This window comes from Oryctolagus cuniculus, chromosome 19, assembly GCF_051225735.1.
Source record: "Oryctolagus cuniculus isolate XC-2025 breed Fujian yellow rabbit chromosome 19, ASM5122573v1, whole genome shotgun sequence".
NCBI lineage: Eukaryota > Metazoa > Chordata > Mammalia > Lagomorpha > Leporidae > Oryctolagus > Oryctolagus cuniculus.
The window spans coordinates 43633178-43650115 of record NC_142885.1 but is presented as its reverse complement, the minus strand read 5'-3'; the positions used below and the strand labels follow the sequence as shown (position 1 = coordinate 43650115).

General features: G+C 60.9%; 2 protein-coding genes across 3 annotated transcripts; both read left to right on the top strand.

Annotated features, from left to right (window-relative positions):
• The first annotated feature begins 3229 nt into the window (after nucleotides 1–3229).
• On the top strand, nucleotides 3230–9138 carry MAPK3 (mitogen-activated protein kinase 3). Its single transcript, XM_051847582.2, has 9 exons — nucleotides 3230–3428; nucleotides 4394–4576; nucleotides 6245–6434; nucleotides 6533–6649; nucleotides 6891–7005; nucleotides 7358–7489; nucleotides 7668–7777; nucleotides 7912–8064; nucleotides 8632–9138. The coding sequence occupies exons 1-8, from the start codon at nucleotides 3256–3258 to the stop codon at nucleotides 8032–8034; spliced, it is 1143 nt and encodes a 380-aa protein (XP_051703542.1). The 5' UTR covers nucleotides 3230–3255; the 3' UTR covers nucleotides 8035–8064; nucleotides 8632–9138.
• On the top strand, nucleotides 9135–16148 carry GDPD3 (glycerophosphodiester phosphodiesterase domain containing 3). 2 transcript variants are annotated; one of them, XM_017342557.4, is made up of 10 exons: nucleotides 9135–9936; nucleotides 10230–10272; nucleotides 10462–10597; nucleotides 10691–10736; nucleotides 10868–10986; nucleotides 11079–11168; nucleotides 11432–11565; nucleotides 13493–13552; nucleotides 13646–13697; nucleotides 16034–16148. In XM_017342557.4, the coding sequence occupies exons 1-10, from the start codon at nucleotides 9135–9137 to the stop codon at nucleotides 16037–16039; spliced, it is 1488 nt and encodes a 495-aa protein (XP_017198046.3). In that variant the 3' UTR covers nucleotides 16040–16148. The 2 variants fall into 2 exon arrangements, with proteins under 2 accessions (XP_017198046.3, XP_002711934.4); XM_002711888.6 differs by having other exon boundaries at nucleotides 15946–16148.
• Nucleotides 16149–16938: the final 790 nt, after the last annotated feature.

The following is a 16938-nucleotide window of genomic DNA, read 5'->3' as shown; positions in this document are numbered from 1 at the left end:
TCCTGTGAAACATCAAGGGGGGGGGGGGCGCTGTGGCACAGCAGGTAAAGCCACTGGCTGCAGTGCTTGAATCCCATATGGGTGCCGGTTCGAGTCCCGGCTGCTCCACTTCCAATCCAGCTCTCTGCTATGGCCTGGGAAAGCAGTAGAGGATGGTCTAGGTCCTTGGGCCCCTGCACCCACGTGGGAGACCTGGATGAGGCTCCTGGCTCCTGGCTTTGGATTGGTGCAGCTCTGGTCATTTCGGCCACCTGGGGAGTGATCCAGTGGGTGGAAGACCTCTCTCTCTGTCTCTACCTCTCCCTGTAACCCTGTCTTTCAAATAAAAATAAATAGATAGGTAGATAGATAAAATAAATCAATGGGGGCCAGCGCTGTGGTGCAGTGGGTGGGGCCGCTGCTTGTGACACCAGGTCAAGTCCCAGCTGCTCCACTTTTGATCCAGCTCCCTGTTAATGCGTTTGGAGAATGTACCAGAAGATGGTCCAAGTGCTTGGGCCCCTGCACCCATGTGGGAGACCCAGATGAAGTTCTGGGCTCCTGGCTTCAGCCTGGTCCAGCCCTGCCTCTTTGCAGCCATTTGGGGAGTGAACCAGCGGATAGAAGATCTCTCTCTTTCTGTGTAACTCTACCTTTCCAATAAACAAATATTTTGTATAAAAAACGTCAATGGTATCTACTTCCTGTGGTCACTGTGAAGCTTATAGGAGACGCAGTACATAAAATTAACTTAGTCCCATCCGCTAAGGAGATACCAACCTCGGCCACTAGAGGGCAATGTCGCTCTGGCTCCCTTAATGAGACTGCAGCAGGCGGCAGCAGCCTCCCCCAACACCCGCCAGCCTTTCCTATGCCGGGAAGCTCACTCACTCCCACTCGGGAAAGCTGGCTCCATGCTGATCTCCACGGTGTTTTCTCTGAGTCACTAGATTCTCCCGCAGTTGCAAAATGATCTGGCAAAAATCCCTCACGGGCTTTCACCACTCACTCACATCCAGCTCCCTTGCCAGAATCTTCCTCTGGCCCCAGCCTGAACTCCCCTTGACCCTTTCCTGCCACACTGGACAGCCAGGCTCCCGCTTCTCCACGCTGGCTCATGCCGCGCCCTGCCTGTGACTTGAGCAATGATCCCAGGGTCCGCTCCTCCAATGTGCTCTTGGGTGATCTCGCCCACCTGCAAACTCACACTCCCCAACTTACATCCATTTGTCCAGGGTCACTTGCCCAAGGCAGCACAGCAAGTGAATGGCAGGGACAGGACTCACCCAGGCCCGCTGGCCCCAGTGAGTTCTCGCTCTCACCCACGAATGCACGCTACATGGTAATCTTTCATCAGCTGTGGTTCCCAGCTCAGAGCTTTGCACACCCTGCCAGTTCCTAGTTTATGAAATGAATAACTAAAAACATCCTGGCTCTAATTAGCACCTCCGGAACTTTCACTGGCTTACGGAGGGGTCTCGCCATCAGCAAGTGCGGCTGCTCAGTGCCTGGCTGTGGATCTAATTATGAGCAATTTCAGAAGCATAATTACGGTTCCATTTTGTCTCTTGATCTGTAAGGCAGTGAAAGACCTCCTCTCGGCTTCTCCAGGAGAGAAAAACAACACAGCAGCTTCCGGAAGCCCGGGAGCCGTTGATGGGAAGCCTCCCGGGGCGCAGGCTCGCCCATCTCTGGGGGGGGCCTTCTTCCATGAGCACAGCCTGGATTCCGAGAGAGGGTGAGCAGACACGGCTCCTGCCTGAGTCAGAGACACCACGTCACGCCCCAGCTGCGTCATTGTGTCGCTGACCTCACCCAAGTTAACCCAGCTCTCAGATTCTCCAGCTGCAAAATCTGACTCTGGTTCAAATCTCCACTGCTCCTCTTCCGACCCAGCTCCCTGCTGTGGCCTGGGAAAGCAATAGAAGATGGTCCAAGTGCTTGGGTCCCTGCACTCACATGGGAGACCTGGAAGAAGCTCCTGGCTTCCACCTGGCCCAGCTCTGGCCATTGGGGCCATTTGAGGCGTGAAGCAGTGGATGGAAGATCTCTCTCTGTGTGTAACTCTGCCTTTCAAATAAAAAGGAAATATATTTTTAAAATTTGATTCATTCATCAAAAAGAAAATTTTTTTAATGTTTCAGTGCCAGGCATGGGGGTGGGAGGTGGGGATCCAGTGAGGAACAAGATTGACCTTGGCCCCTCTCAGCCTACTGAGAGAATCAGGAAGATGACAACCCTCTTGTGAGTTCAATTTTGCCAAATCCAACAAGCTGGATTTTTCTTTTTAAGATTAATTGATTAATTACTTTAAAAGAGTTACAGAGAAGGAGAGGCAGAGAGAGAGAAAGTCAATCTTCCATCTCCTGATTCAGTCCCCAAATGGCCCCAATAACCAGAGCTGGGCCAGGCGGGAGCCAGGAGACTCATCTGGATGGGCCCACATGGACGCAGGGGCCCAAGCACTTTGGCTGTCTTTGGCTGCTTTCTCAGGCCATTAGCAGGGAGCGGGATTGGAAGTGGAGCAGCCGAGATGCATATCGGATGCACCTGCTATGTCACAGCGCCGCCCCAGATTCTTTCCTTCTTCAAGTGTATTTTAACGAAACCTGCCCACCTGGCACGCACGTGGGGGCAACAGCTGGCCCTGCTGCAGCTGCTGGGAGGGCCAGGGCCTGGACCCCACGCCGGCAGCAGCACCTCGGGCTTCGGCCTCACCCTTAAACGGCAGGTGGGTCTCCACGCGGCTCTGATTTCAAGTACACTCCCTCGGCAGCCGAGCAGAGCTGGCTCAAGGAGGCCAAACCACCAAGGGCCGAGAGGACCCCCAGGGGGCTCCCACAGGAGCAGCTCTGGTCCCAGAAGGCCAGGCACTCCGGGGTGGGGGGCGTCCGGCCCCAGCACACCTTGGCCGGGTGGCCCTGGGGAAGTCACCCGCCAGCTGCCTAGAAATCGAGGGGGTATGGACCGCGCCTACAGCCGCCCGGCGCGCCCGCTCCCAGCACACGGAAGCCCGCAGCGACCAAGCACCGCTGCCCGGCGGCGGGAAAGCCGGACGCGCGCGGGGAGGGCCACGTGACGTCCGCGGGCGCGCGCCCCGGCTCCGCGGCGCGCGCAGGGCGCGGGGGCGCGGGGGCGCGCGGGGGCGGCGCGCGGGGGCGGGGCCTGGCGCGCGCGGCCCCGCGGGCGGGAAGGGGCGGGGCCTCGGGCGGGGCCGCCGTGGGGAGGGCGGGCGGGGCCGCCGTGGGGAGGGCGGGCGGGAGGGGAGGAGTGGAGATGGCGGCGGCGGCGGCGGCTCAGGGGGGCGGGGGCGGGGAGCCCCGGGGAGCCGATGGGGTCGGCCCGGGGGTCCCCGGGGAAGTGGAGGTCGTGAAGGGGCAGCCGTTCGACGTGGGCCCACGCTACACGCAGCTGCAGTACATCGGCGAGGGCGCGTACGGCATGGTCAGGTGAGGGGGCGTTCCGGGGGAGGGGGCGGCCTCAAGGGAGGGGGCAACCCCGGAGGAGGGGGCGGAGGAGGGCTGCAGGGGGCTCGTTGGGCCGTGGAGACTTGGAGTGGCCTGTAGAACCTGGGCACTCTGGAGGCTTGGTGGAGTATGCCCGGGATAGGAGCCCTGGGGTGCTTTCTGGGGGAGGGGGCGCTGCCCATGTTCCTAGGGGAGGGGGCTTGGAGGCTTTGAACGGGAGCCCTCCGCCCCGAAGGGAGCAGCGGTATTTGGGTGTCTGGGGTTGAGGGAGCGGTGGCCCTAGAGACCCGCGTGGGGCGACGAGAATCAGTAGTCTTGGTGAACGAGGACCCTCTTTTGAGAGAGGGGACCTTAGGGTGCCTTGGAGTCCCCAAGCGAGGCTGTGCCCAGGAGTGGAGCGGCACAGGCAGGGCTCTGGGTGGGGCGAGGCTTCGGGCCTCCGGGCCTGAGGAGAGGTGGGGAGTGCCTGCTTGCCTGCATCTTGGGGAGGGGTCTGGGAGCTGGCCCAGCCCTACTGTGTGCTTTGGGCCTTTGCACCGACCGGAAGTTGCTCTGCTGTCCTCGGCCCAGACCCGCCCCTCGGTCCCGCTCCCTGGCCCTGTGGTGGGTTGAGGCAGCCCATGGTGGGGAGGGAGGCCCGGGCTCGGGCAGAATGGAAGGGGGTCAAGCAGAGGGGAAGTCAGCGAGTGGCCAGTCTTCCTCTGTTTGTGAAGTCACCGAAAGGCGGCCTGGCTGGTCCCCAGCTTTCTCCCTGGAGAGCCCAGGCCTTCACAGCAGGAAGGAACGAGCATTGTTTATAACTTGGCCAGAGCCCTCTCCTGCTCTGTCCCCTCCCTCCCTGCCCCTGGCCTGGGTGGGGCCCGCTGGGCCTGGTTCCCGCTCCCCCCCCCCCCATCACCACCACCATCATGGCCACACCAGCAGCGACGTCTCTCTGGGCCTCTCAGCTCAGCCTATGACCACGTGCGCAAGACCCGCGTGGCCATCAAGAAGATCAGTCCCTTCGAACACCAGACCTACTGCCAGCGCACGCTGAGGGAGATCCAGATCCTGCTACGCTTCTCCCATGAGAACGTCATCGGCATCCGGGACATTCTTCGGGCTCCCACCCTGGAAGCCATGAGGGATGTGTATCCTACCCCTGGGCCTCCAGAGCTGGGCTCCCCCCTGCCCTGCCACCCTCCCAAATGAAGGCAGTGACAGGCCAGAGGCCCCTCCCCCCCTGACCTGCGGCTGTCAGGCAGGGGGACCTTGGACAGGTCCCTTCTTTGCCCCAAGCCTCCATGGGGAGCCTGGGCGCCAAGGTCTCTTTGGGCTCTTTGTTTTCTGCTGTCTGCAGTTATGTGACCTGCTCTGCCCACGGTCACTTCTTGCTGAACAGACTGGTGATTCTTTCTCTCTGGATCCCCAGACTGGAAAGACAGCAGGGAGGAAGAAAACTGCTTTTTCTTGAGGGCCTACTGCGTGTCAGGTGCTACCCCTGCCTTTGGGTCCCAAGGATGAGGGGACTGAGGCCCGGAACAGCCCCCAAGCAGGTGTCTCTGTGGCTGCCTCACCCCTCCCCCACGCGGGAGCTGGTCCTTATCTTTCTCTGGGACTTCCTGCTCAGAGCCTCGCCCTGGTCACCCGCGCACCTGCCCCTTGCCCAGGGAGGGACAGCTTAGCCTTAATGCCCTCCCCCAAGAGTGCTTTTCTTGCTCCTTGTCCACTTCCGGCCTGGCTCAACCTGGCCTTGCGACACACGTCGCCTCCTCGCCACCCACCCATACCACCTGCTGGTCCCAGTCCAGTCCTCCATCCAAGGGTGGGGATTTGGGTGCCATGGCCAGAGCCCTGCCACAGACCAGGGACGGGAGATTTCCATACTCACCCAGCTTGCCGTGTGACCTGGGGCAAGTCACTGCATTTCCCTTTGAGAGAACACAGGAGATCTAGGCCGGGCCAGATGTTCTCTGAGCAGGTGTGCTGTGGGGGGTGTCTCCTCTCTCATTGTCCTCCCACAAACAGGCAGGCATTTTATTTTCATGCAAAAAAATCAAAATACTTGGATAATTTTTTTTTAAGATTTATTTATTTGGAAGGCAGAATTAGAGAGAGAGAGAGGTCTTCTATCTGCTGGTTCACTCCCCAAATGGCCACAATGACCAGGGCTGGGCCAGGCTGGGCCAAGAGCCAGGAGCTTCCTCTGGGTCTCCCACATGGGTACAGGGGCCCAACCTTTTGGGCCATCTTCTACTGCTGTCTCAGGCACGTTAACAGGGAGCTGGATCAGAGGTGGAGCAGCCGGGACCCGAACCAGTGCCCGTATGGGATGCTGGTGTTGCAGGCGGCAGCATTACCCGCTATGCCACAGCGCCAGCCCCCCAGGAGCTTTTTGAAGACCCCTTGAATTAGTGGACTTTGACGGGGTTTTTTGCACCAGAATCAATTTCAGTGATTTTTTTTTTTAAGTCCCCAGTGGAGATTTGAGGCATTACTGGGTGGACCCTGGAGCTGTCACTCTGAACCGGCATGTTCTCCGGCCCTGGACAGCTTGTTAGTAGCCCCATTTCCCAGGGCCGCAGGAGAGAATGCTCGGGGTCACCTGCCGGGGGTGTGAGAGGCCCTGTGCCCTGCTGCTGAGTTCAGCCCGGCTCTTGACAGGGGTTAGCAGATCTGCCGGGTCCCGGGGACCCCAGGTGAGGGGACGTGCGGGGACGTGCAGCCGCATCACCAGAACCTGATTTCCTTAACTGCGTGCCTCCCCCTGCCCCCTGCCCCCTGCCTGGGGGAGGGGCGGGGTCTCGGGCCGTTCCCAGCTACATCGTGCAGGACCTCATGGAGACAGACCTGTACAAGTTGCTCAAAAGCCAGCAACTAAGCAACGACCACATCTGCTACTTCCTCTACCAGATCCTGCGGGGTCTCAAGTACATCCACTCGGCCAACGTGCTCCACCGGGACCTGAAGCCCTCCAACCTGCTCATCAACACCACCTGCGACCTTAAGGTCCGCGGCTGGCCGCGGCGAAGCTGTGGGAGGAGTGGGAGTGCTCGGGCCTGCAGGGGCCCCGAGCCCTGCGTTCAGCAGCCTGGGTTTCATTGCAGATCTGTGATTTCGGCCTGGCCCGCATTGCAGACCCTGAACATGACCACACCGGCTTCCTGACGGAGTACGTGGCCACGCGCTGGTACCGGGCCCCAGAGATCATGCTCAACTCCAAGGTAGGCAAGCCTGGCAGCCCGGAAGGGAAAGCCTCAGGCCCCCAGGGCGGCCCTGGAGCCACCCTCCCTGAGCGAGGCTCTGGAAGTCCACCCTCTGCAACGTGGCCTCTGGAAGGAAGCTGAGCACCGGCTCTCCAGGCCTCTGCCCCGGATCTCGGTTGGAAGCGGTGGCTTGGCCCAGGCCGCAGGGCCCTGCCGAGGCTGGCTCGGGAGTGCAGCACTGTTTTCCTGTCATCCCCAGGGCTATACTAAGTCCATCGACATCTGGTCTGTGGGCTGCATCCTGGCCGAGATGCTCTCCAACCGGCCCATCTTCCCTGGCAAGCACTACCTGGACCAGCTCAACCACATTCTAGGTGAGGGGGCCTGACCCACCCGGGGGAGGCTCAGGCTCAGGGTCAGGGTCAGAGTCAGAGTCAGGGGTACCACCACTTGTGGAACTTCTCCAGCATCTCCCAGCATCTCCGTGAGCAGAGACAACTATCCCCATTTGGTGGATGGGAAAAGCAAGGCCGAGAGCCGTCACACCTAAAGAAGTGCTAGGGCCAGGATTTGAACCCAGGCTGCCTGGGTCCAGACCCCTTGTCCTTCTCACTGTGAGGCAGGTGGCTGGGCTGGGGGTGCTTGTCTGGGCTTCTTTGCCTCTGTATCCCAGGACGGAGGAGGAAGGCGAGGTCTCACCAAGTCGCCTGCCTTCCTTCTGCCCAGGCATCCTGGGCTCGCCGTCCCAGGAGGACCTGAACTGCATCATCAACATGAAGGCCCGGAACTACCTGCAGTCCCTGCCTGCCAAGACCAAGGTGGCCTGGGCCAAGCTGTTTCCCAAGTCAGACTCCAAAGGTGAGTGAGACGCCACGCCCAGGGAGGATAAACCTTGAGTGGGGACGGGGGCTCACGATCCGGGCACCTGCCTGTGTGGACGGGGCCCTGGGTGCCGAAAAGCAAAGGGAGCCTCCCCTTCCGGGAGCCCCTCCCCCCTCCGCCTTCTCTGTGAGCCCTGACTCCCGCCCTCTGCCAGCCCTGGACCTGCTGGATCGGATGTTGACCTTCAACCCCAACAAGCGCATCACTGTGGAGGAGGCCCTGGCTCACCCCTACCTGGAACAGTACTATGACCCGACGGACGAGGTGCCGTGGCGGCGGCGGCAGCGGTGGTGGGGTGGTGGTGGGGGGCCGTCTGGGGGTGTGGGCGTCTCCGGGGCCTGGGGGCGTGGGCGTTTCCGGGGCCTGGCCCGAGAGCCCTCCTGTCTCTGCCTGTGTAGCCGGTGGCCGAGGAGCCCTTCACCTTCGACATGGAGTTGGATGATCTACCCAAGGAGCGGCTGAAGGAGCTCATCTTCCAGGAGACGGCCCGCTTCCAGCCGGGGGCTCCGGAGGGGCCCTAGCCTGCGCGGCAGCCCTGTCCCCGGGGCCTGGTGAGTGGCCCTCTCACCCCACACCGACTGCGAGCCAGCCCTGGCGTCCCTGATCCACCTGTACGGTGGTGACAAAAGGTGCCCAGACTCATGACCCACCCAGGCCCTTAAGTCCCCACCTGTCTACACTGCACCCACAGCGGCCCCTGGGGCCCCGTCCCCGCTGTGGGCAGCTGACCCACACTTCTGCTCGCCCACATGGACAGGTGGGGCCCCGCAGCAGGTGGCCCAAGCCAGGTGCCTCCTCACCACTCAGGGCAGCCGTTCCCACACCCGGGGGCCTCGGCGGGCCCACCCAGACCCACGCCGACCCACGCCGCAGAGCTGCCATTGTGCAAGCCGCCTCGCCCATGCACTTCCACTTCCTGGAGGCTGCTGTGCTCTCCAAGCCAGGGCCGATCCAGCCCTCCACGCCCTCCGCGGGTTCATTCACCTGTAGCTTCACCCTGGGAGAGGACCCTGTCCTCACTCTGCTGGTGGAGGGGCCAGGGAGACCCGACGTGGGCTGGGGGGCCGTGAGGCCCCGTGGGGTCTCACAGCTCCTCCCCCGTCTGCCTTTTCCCTTAGGGCCTGCCTGCTGCCTGCCCCTCTACGCTCGGACTGTTAGAAAACGGACACTGTGCCCGGCTGGGGCGGAGTGTGGGCCTGGCCCCATCTCGCTCCTGCTTCAGACAGGCCAAGAGCCCCCTCCCCCCTGCTCCTGCCAGGGCCTGAGGGCCTCGGGCGACCCCACAGTAGATCTCCCCCCAGCTCTGCCTCCATCTACCCTGGCTATCCCAGGCTGGTCCTTCTGGACCTCCGGAGGGGCGGGGCGGGGCGGGGACACTGAGCAGGGACTCAGGGCAAACCCTGCCCCCTCCCCCTTACCCCCCCCATCTCCCTGGGGGAACATTCCTGAGTCTCAAGGGCTAGTATCCCTGAGGAGAGGGCCCCCCACCCCGGCCTCAGCCCCTCCCCCCAAAGCTGCCACATTAACGTCCTCGCTGCTTCTGTGTGTGGGTGAGCGGGAGTGGGGGCGCCCCCGCCCGCCCCCGTGCCTGTATCTAATATATAAATATAGAGATGTGTATATGATGACAGTGACCGTGTTTCTGTTCGCCCCTGCCTTGGCCCAGCCAGGGCTGCTTGGGACCGACCCCCCTCCAGCCCAGCAGCCTCCTGGCCCAGCCCTGGTGACCTTTGGCCCCAGGCTGGCCAGGGTTGAAAACTGGGGGGGGGGGGGGGGCAGTGTTCCAGACTGCTGGAAAGGGGAGAGTGTCAGTTTTCCCTTTAGTCACCAACCTCTTCCCTGCAATGACTTCCTGTGGAACTGGCTGGGGGTGACTCAGGGGTACGCTATACACCCCCAGCTTCTCTGGAAATGGCCAGGGAGTGAGTGTGTTATACACCTTGGCCATAAGCACCCATGGAGCCTGCGGGGAGGGGGCGTTACTCCTCCCAGGCAGCCCAGGACAGAGGGGTGTCGGGGTCCAGGGAGCGTCTGGATGTGTTCAGAGTCAGGGCTGCTGCCTGGCTGCCTCCTGTCTGTCCCCCAGCCCCAGCTGAGCCCTGCAGCCTGGCCCCGGGCCAGCAGCAGGCTCAGCAAGTCCCAGGGGTGTGGCGCGGGGCTCAGCCAGCCTACGCTGGTTCGCTGGTTCGCCTCGGCAGGCAGCAGAGGTAGCGCGGCCACTGGGAGGCTGCACTTGCTGCAGCGCAGTTGGAAGAGGGAGAGGGCGGGGGAGCGGAGGGCAGCCATGGGCCCCCTGCTGTACTACGCGCTGCCAGCCCTGGGCGGCTACATCCTACTGTCCATCTTCTTCCTGCGGCGGCCTCGCCTGCTGCATGCGCCCCGGGCTCCCACCTTCTGTCCCCGCCTGGCAGCCCACCGAGGAGGTGAGCAGGGTGGGAGGGGCCAGCTTGGCAGCTGTTAGGGGAGGAGGGAGGGTGGCCAGATGGGAAGACAGGTGCCAAGGTGGACCACTGGGAGGGTAGGTCCCCCGGGTGCTAGAAGTAGGGCAAGGACCAAGATAGGTGAGCTGGGGCAGGGTGTGGCATGGAAAGGGTAGGGAGACGGGCTGGCTGCAGCCCAGCTGCCTGGGACAAGCAAGGAGGCCACCCAGAGGGATGGATCCCGGGTGATAAGGTCTGATCTGGCGCCACAGACTCACCTCAGCTGTCCCACGCAGGGTCTGGAGAACGGCTGGAGAGCACCATGGAAGCCATGGAGAAGTGAGTGCAGCTGCCCCGGCCAAGGTGCCTCGGAAGGTTGTGTGGGTTGTGCACTGCGTGACACCTGCTGGTGCTTTCCCTTCCCACGCTGGACCTTGGGGCCCCCTGGCGGTGTGCAGGTGGGCCTGCACGTCCCTCCATGAGCCCCACCCCGGCTGCACCTGGTCCGCCCATTGCTGTCTCTCACAGCTCCATGGCCCAGCGAGCTGACCTGCTGGAGCTGGACTGCCAGCTGACACGGGACGGCGTGGTGGTGGTGTCCCACGACGAGAACCTGTCCCGCCAGTCGGGCCTGAACAGGGATGTGGGCAGCTTGGACTTTGAGGTGGGCCTCGCCTTGATGCCCCCTCCCCCCCCAAGCCCCAGAGCCGCCACGCTCCCTCCTACCTCCAGGTGACGCAACCTTTGCTCTCCCCAGGACCTGCCCCTCTACAAAGAGAAACTGGAGGTTTATTTCTCGCCAGGTGAGACCAAAAACACCTTCCCCTACACCCTTCTTGGGTTTCCACTCCCACTCCGCTCATCATCCTGAGATCGATCGCTCGATGGATCGATTGCTTATCCTGCGACACCGCACCTCACGCCCCACCACCAGGCCACTTTGCCCAGGGGTCAGACCGGCACATGGTGCGCCTGGAGGACGTGTTCCAGAGGTTCCCGAAGACGCCCATGAGTGTGGAGGTCAAAGCCGAGAACGAGGAGCTCATTCAGAAGGTGGTGCTGCCGGCAGCGGGCAGTCGGGGGGCCCACGGCTGGAGGGAGACCTGGCTCTCCCCTCAGCCTCCTCCTCCTCCTCCTCTCCCCAGATAGCAGGCCTGGCGAGGCGCTTCGAGCGCAGTGAGATCACCATCTGGGCCTCGGAGAAGAGCTCCATCATGAAGAAGTGCAAGGCCGCCGTGAGTCCCTTTCCCTACCAGCCCCGGCAGCCCGACATTGAGGGGTGTGGGAAGCTTCCAGGCCCCGAGGACAGCTCCCTCGGGGGAGGTGGGGAGCAGGGTCGTGGTGGTGCCCACCAGGAGGGCGTCGCCAGGCCTCGAACCCCGGGCCAGGAGGTGACTCTGCCCAGCGCTGTCCCCGCTGTGGCCCACCCCTCCCCCTGCTTCCCCAGGAGCCAGTGCTGGTCCCTTTCTCCCATCTCCCCCTGCTCCTGTCTCCCCAGAACCCTGAGATGCCGCGGTCCTTCACGATGAACCGCGGCCTCTGGGTGCTGCTGCTCTACTACCTGGGGCTGCTGCCCTTCGTCCCCATACCCGAGCGGTTCTTCCTGTGTTTCCTGCCCACCATCATCAACAGGTGCGGGGAAAGGGGCTGGGGGGGGGGGGAGGGGGAACGGGACCCCCAAAGAACACCTCCTGCTGCCAGCCCCACCGCTCAGGGTCCTGGGTGCAGGAGGAGTTCCTTGTCTCTCCCCAGCCCCCTGGCAGCCCGCGGACACAACCCCTGGGTCCTTAGAAGGTGGTGCTTCTTACCCAGCATCCTCCATTGCTAAGGGGGCTGGGACATTATATGCAAATAGTGTGGATGTGGCATTTTAGGAGGGAGGGTCTGTACAGTCTCCTAGATTCATCCAAAATGCTTAGTGCAGGGTTCCAGGTGCAGGAACACCAGGGATACAGTGGGTAGGGTAAGCCCCAGGGGAGGTTGTGGTCTGGCTAGCAGGAAGGGGTGGTGGTCAGAGGGATGCCCACAGCAGGGCTCTCTCGTTCTCTGCCAAAAGTTCTCCAGCCGAGCAGCAAAGATTACTGAAGTAACAGCTGGTGGAAGTATCAGAAATGTGGGTACTTTCCTAGCTGTCCCATCTCCCTGTACCTGTTTGCTTGGTATTTGAAAGGCAGAGAGAGAGACAGCAAGGTCTTCTATCTGCTGCTTCACTCTCCAAGTGCCCAGACTAGCTGGGGTTGGGCCAGGCCAAAGCCAAGAGCCCAGAACCCAGTCTGGATCTCCCACGTGGGTGGCAGGGGCCCAAGTACTTGAGCTCTGTCTTCAGTTGCTACCTCTCAGGGCGTGCATTAGCAGGAAGCAGGAAGCGGGAGCAAAGCCAGGCTGGCATCCACCCAGACACGGTTGCAGGCACCCCGAGCAGTGTTTAACCGCCTTGTCAAATACCTGTCCTTCTCCCTTTGCTTTCTTTAAGATTTACTTATTTGTTTGAAAGGCAGAGTTACAGAGAGGCAGAAGAAGGGAGGGAAGGAGGGAGGGAGAAAGAGAGGGAGGGAGAGAGAGAGAGAAAAATAGAGGTCTTCCATCCGCTGTTTCACTCCCTAAGTGGCAGCAACGGCCAGAGTGGGCCAGTCTGAAGCCAGGAGCCAGGAGCTTCTTCCGGGTCTCCCACGCAGGTGCAGCCAGCCCAAGTGCTTGGGCCATCTTCTACTGCTTTCCCAGGCCATAGCAGAGAGCTGGATTGGAAGTAGAACAGCTGGGACTTGAACTTGTGCCCATATGGGATGCCGGCACTGCAGGTGGCGGCTTTACCAGCTGCACTATAGTGCCAGCCCCCTCCCTTTGCTTTCTGACAGCTCTATGGGGGGTCCCCAGTACCCTCTGCTCTCCTCTCTTGGAGGATAACTCCCCGCCAAGCCCCCACATTGATACAAAGATCATTGTTCTACAAAGTTTCATGCACAGGATTTGCAGTGTTCAGGTCTTTTGGGTGAACCTGACCTTGATCTTACATTGCCCTTGGGAGGTTTAAGCATCATGACCTCCTGGTACCCAAGGAGAAACTGAGGCTCAGAGAGGATCCATGATTTGCCCAAGGTCACACAGCAGGAAGTGGAGCCCAGGTGTGCCCTGGGACACTGCCAAGGGCCTCTGGAGTCACCAGGGAGTGGGGCAGTTAGGGGTAGGTAGGTAACTCATCGAGAGTTGTCTGGTCTTAAACTGCGAGGCCCAAGCAGGGCCCCACATGAGCCGTGCAGCTCCGGACTCCAGCTGGTCTTGGCCCCACTCCGCCCTGCTTTGTTTTATGCTCTCCTGCGTGTCCCTTATCTAAGATTCGTCTGTCCTGTCTGTTAGCTGGTGAGGGGCGGGCACACCCCCGGTGAGCATGGAGCCCTGGGCATCCGAGAAGCCTCTTGTTGAACAATGAGGGAATTGTCCACGTGGGCAAGTGGAGAGTGGCTTCCAGCTGGGGCAGGGCTACACTGCTTAGGGGGTCACTCCCACCCCACCCCTACCCCAAAGAGCTGACCCTACCCCTACCCCTGCCACGCCTCCACAGGACCTACTTCCCGTTTTCCTGCTCTGGCCTGAACCAGCTGGCTGCCGTGGTTTGCAAATGGTGAGGCTGGCAAGGTGTGGGGGGGTGTCTCCAGAGGGACCTGCCACTGCCCTCCTGTGGCTCCTTTGCCAACCCTTCCCCACCCACCCCCAGGGCCATCATGAGGAGAAGCCTGATCCGACATCTGGAGGAGCGAGGAGTGCAGGTGAGGCCTGGACCACCGCTGCCGCAGCCGGCGAGTATTCACGGCATGGGCCAGGCAGCTGGGTGCCTGCCACACTCTGCCAGTAACCAGCTGGGGCCTGGGGCGGGTCATCACACCTTGTGGGCCTCAGTTTCTTCATCCACAAAATGGGGAAAATGGTGTCTTTAACCGCTGCCTGCACACCTAGTGCTCAGGGCTGGACGAGGATGATGTACTAAACCCTGATGACAAGGACTGGGGGATGACCAAGAGGGGAGAAAGCAGGTGCAGCTCTGACCAGGTCATTCAGTGAGCCAGGCCACAGTGAGAGTGTTCCAGGCCCTGGGTCCTGGGGATGGGAGCTTACAGTTAAGAGCAAAGGAAAGAAGCGAAGCCAACCTTCCCCAGGGCTGCAGGGGACAGAGGGAGGCGTTGCTGTGGTCTGCGGGTGAGAGACCAGAGCGGAGGGAGGTGGAGCAGCCTACACAGGGGGCGGAGCTGGCAGCAGGCCCAGCACCAGGGCAGGTGGACCGGAGCTGCCGGGTTCCGGGTTCCCGGTGCTGCTGCCTGGAGGAAGTGGCCGTGGTTAGAGAGGGCAGCAGCAGGCAGGAAGGCAGGAGGAGGAGGAGCAGGGACGACGGCCCAGGGAACAGAAACTTCGGAAGGTCTCAGCGGGGAGAGACTGATCAGTTGATTTGGGTTGAGTGAGGCTCCTTCGGGCAACCACGGGGAGGGGGGATTGGGGGAACCCCTGGAAACAGGAGCCTCAGGAAGCTGATGCGGCCCCTGACGGGAGCTGAGATTGGGGAGCAGTGAGCTCTGGGGTGAGCAGAGCCTATGGCTAAGAAAGCCAGCTCAGCCCTCACACACCTCCAGTCTTCACCACGGTTGGGACAGGTCCGACCACTGCCCTCATTTGGCAAACTGAGAAACCAAGAGGTCTGGGAACACCATCTCTGCCATCCCAGGGTGGGCGTTGGGTCCAGCAGCTGTGACTGGAGCTCTGGCTCCTGACTCAAGGTGTCCACTGATGCAGACCCTGGGGGGCAGCAGTGACAGGGGCTTAAGGCATTGGGTCCCTGCCACCCACAAGAGGGACCCAGATTGAATTCCCAGCTCCCGGCTTTGACCCAGTCCAGTCCCTGCTGTTGGGAGCACTTGGGAGTGAACCAGTGGATGGAAGATCTTTCTCTCAAATACACAGATCAAAAGTTGTCTTAGAAAACAGTTCTGGGGGAAGCATAATTAAAGTACAGATATGAGGGGTGATTTTCCTGGTTTAAGGGCTCTCAAACTGCCAACATGAAATCACTTACTGCAGGACTGGGGAGAGAGGGGGTTGGGGTAGCTCACCATGAGACAGTACTCCCATCTTACAGGGGTGTTTTGTTTTGTTTTGTTTTTTAAGATTTATTTTGGGCCAGGCTGAAGCCAGGAGCTCAGAACTCCATCTGAGTCTCCCGCATGTGTGGCTGGGACCCAAGCACTCGGGCCATCCTTGATTGCTTTCCCAGGCGTATTGGCAGGGAGGTGGATCCGAAGTGGAGCAGCCAGGACTGGAACTGGCGCTCTGATAGGGGATACTGGCATTGCTAGCAGCAGCAAAACCCACTGTGCCACAGCCCCAGCTCCATCTCACTGATTCCACCCACACAACCGCAAGAAGATAGGTGATTGTGGTAGAAGAATTACAAAGTAACATGTTTGGAATACTTGTTACTTTTGTTTTAATACAATTTGTTTAATTGTAAACTTATGCAATTTAAGTTTTTTTTTTTTTTTTCCTTTTCAAAATCTGATTGGAAAGGCAGAATTAGAGAGAGACAGATTGATCTTTGATCTGCTGGTTCACTCCTCAGACGGCTGCAATGGCTGTGGCTGGGCCAGGCTGAAGTCAGGTGCTTGGAACTCTCTCTGGGTCTCTCATGTGGGTGCAGGGGCCCAAGGACTTGGGCCATCTTCTGATGCTTTCCCAGGCACATTAGCAGGGAGCTGCATCAGAAGTGGAGGACCCGGGACTCGAACCCACTGCCCATAGCTGATGCCAACATCACACGCAGCGGCTTACCTACTGCACCACAATGCTGGCCCTGCAATTTAACTTTTAGTAACTGCTGTGTTGAAATACTAGTTTGCAAAATTCCCCTGAAAATGAGACAGCTGCAGCTGTCTCCCCGCTGGGAGGTCTCCCCACCACCACCCCCCACCACCCCACCATGGATGTCAGCTAACCTTGTGTGGAGACACAAGCCCCTTCCTCCCTGCTCAGGTGCTGTTTTGGTGCCTTAATGATGAGTCGGATTTTGAAACAGCCTTCAGCCTGGGGGCCACTGGCGTTATAACCGATTACCCCACAGCTCTGAGACGCTACTTGGACAACCACGGACCCCGCGCTCCGGCCTCCTGAGTCCAGAGGACCCCCCCCCCCCGCTGTTTCTCTTCTTGGAAAATAAATATCTTCTTTTCAGTCTCCTCCTTGTCCTTGGAGTGAGGGGTGGAGGGTGGGTTCCTGCAGCTTAGGGGCAGAGGGTGCCCGCCTGGGGCCAGGCCTGGCCTGAGGTCCTTCCCCAACCCCTGAACTGCTGGTTCCACTGCATTCCACACCCAAGGGACAGCCACACCCCATGCAGCCCAGCCCCCACTCTCCCCAGGAATGGCCATTGCGGAGGGGAGGGCTCCCCGCCCCCAACTTGAGAGCCAAAGAGAGAGGCCATTACAGCAGGCAGGGCAGATCCCTGGGCTGCAGAGGGTGGGCACAGGTGGGACAGCTGAGTCCGCAGTGCCCATCTGCTGCCACCTCTGCCATTGCACCCAGCCAGTCCCAGATCCCCTGGGGTCTGCCTGCATTTAAGGAGTCACATACTCCATGGAATGCAGCTTGCTCTTGGTCAGCAGGGGCCCGCAGGGGCCCGGGGCTTGCTCAGCGAACAAGACAGCTCCAACTCGGGCACACTCTCCCTTGGGTTCAGACCTGGCCCAGCCTGGAGGCTGGCTGCCGGCTGCGCACCTGCCGGTTCCCAAGTGGCCCCCGGGGGAGGGACACCTTGAACTCAAGAGGCGAACCGAGTCGGCCCCTGGTGCGGAGGCGGAAAGACCATGGAGGCAGAGTATGAAGTGAGAATCCCAGCTTCCCCCCGCTGTGCCAGCTGCGGTGAGCACCCGCTCCGGATCCGGAGACAAAAGGAGACACCGCCAGGCAGGACGGCTGCGGGGATTAAGAGGAAGGCGATCGGGCTGTGCTGTAACGCAATGACGGCAGCTA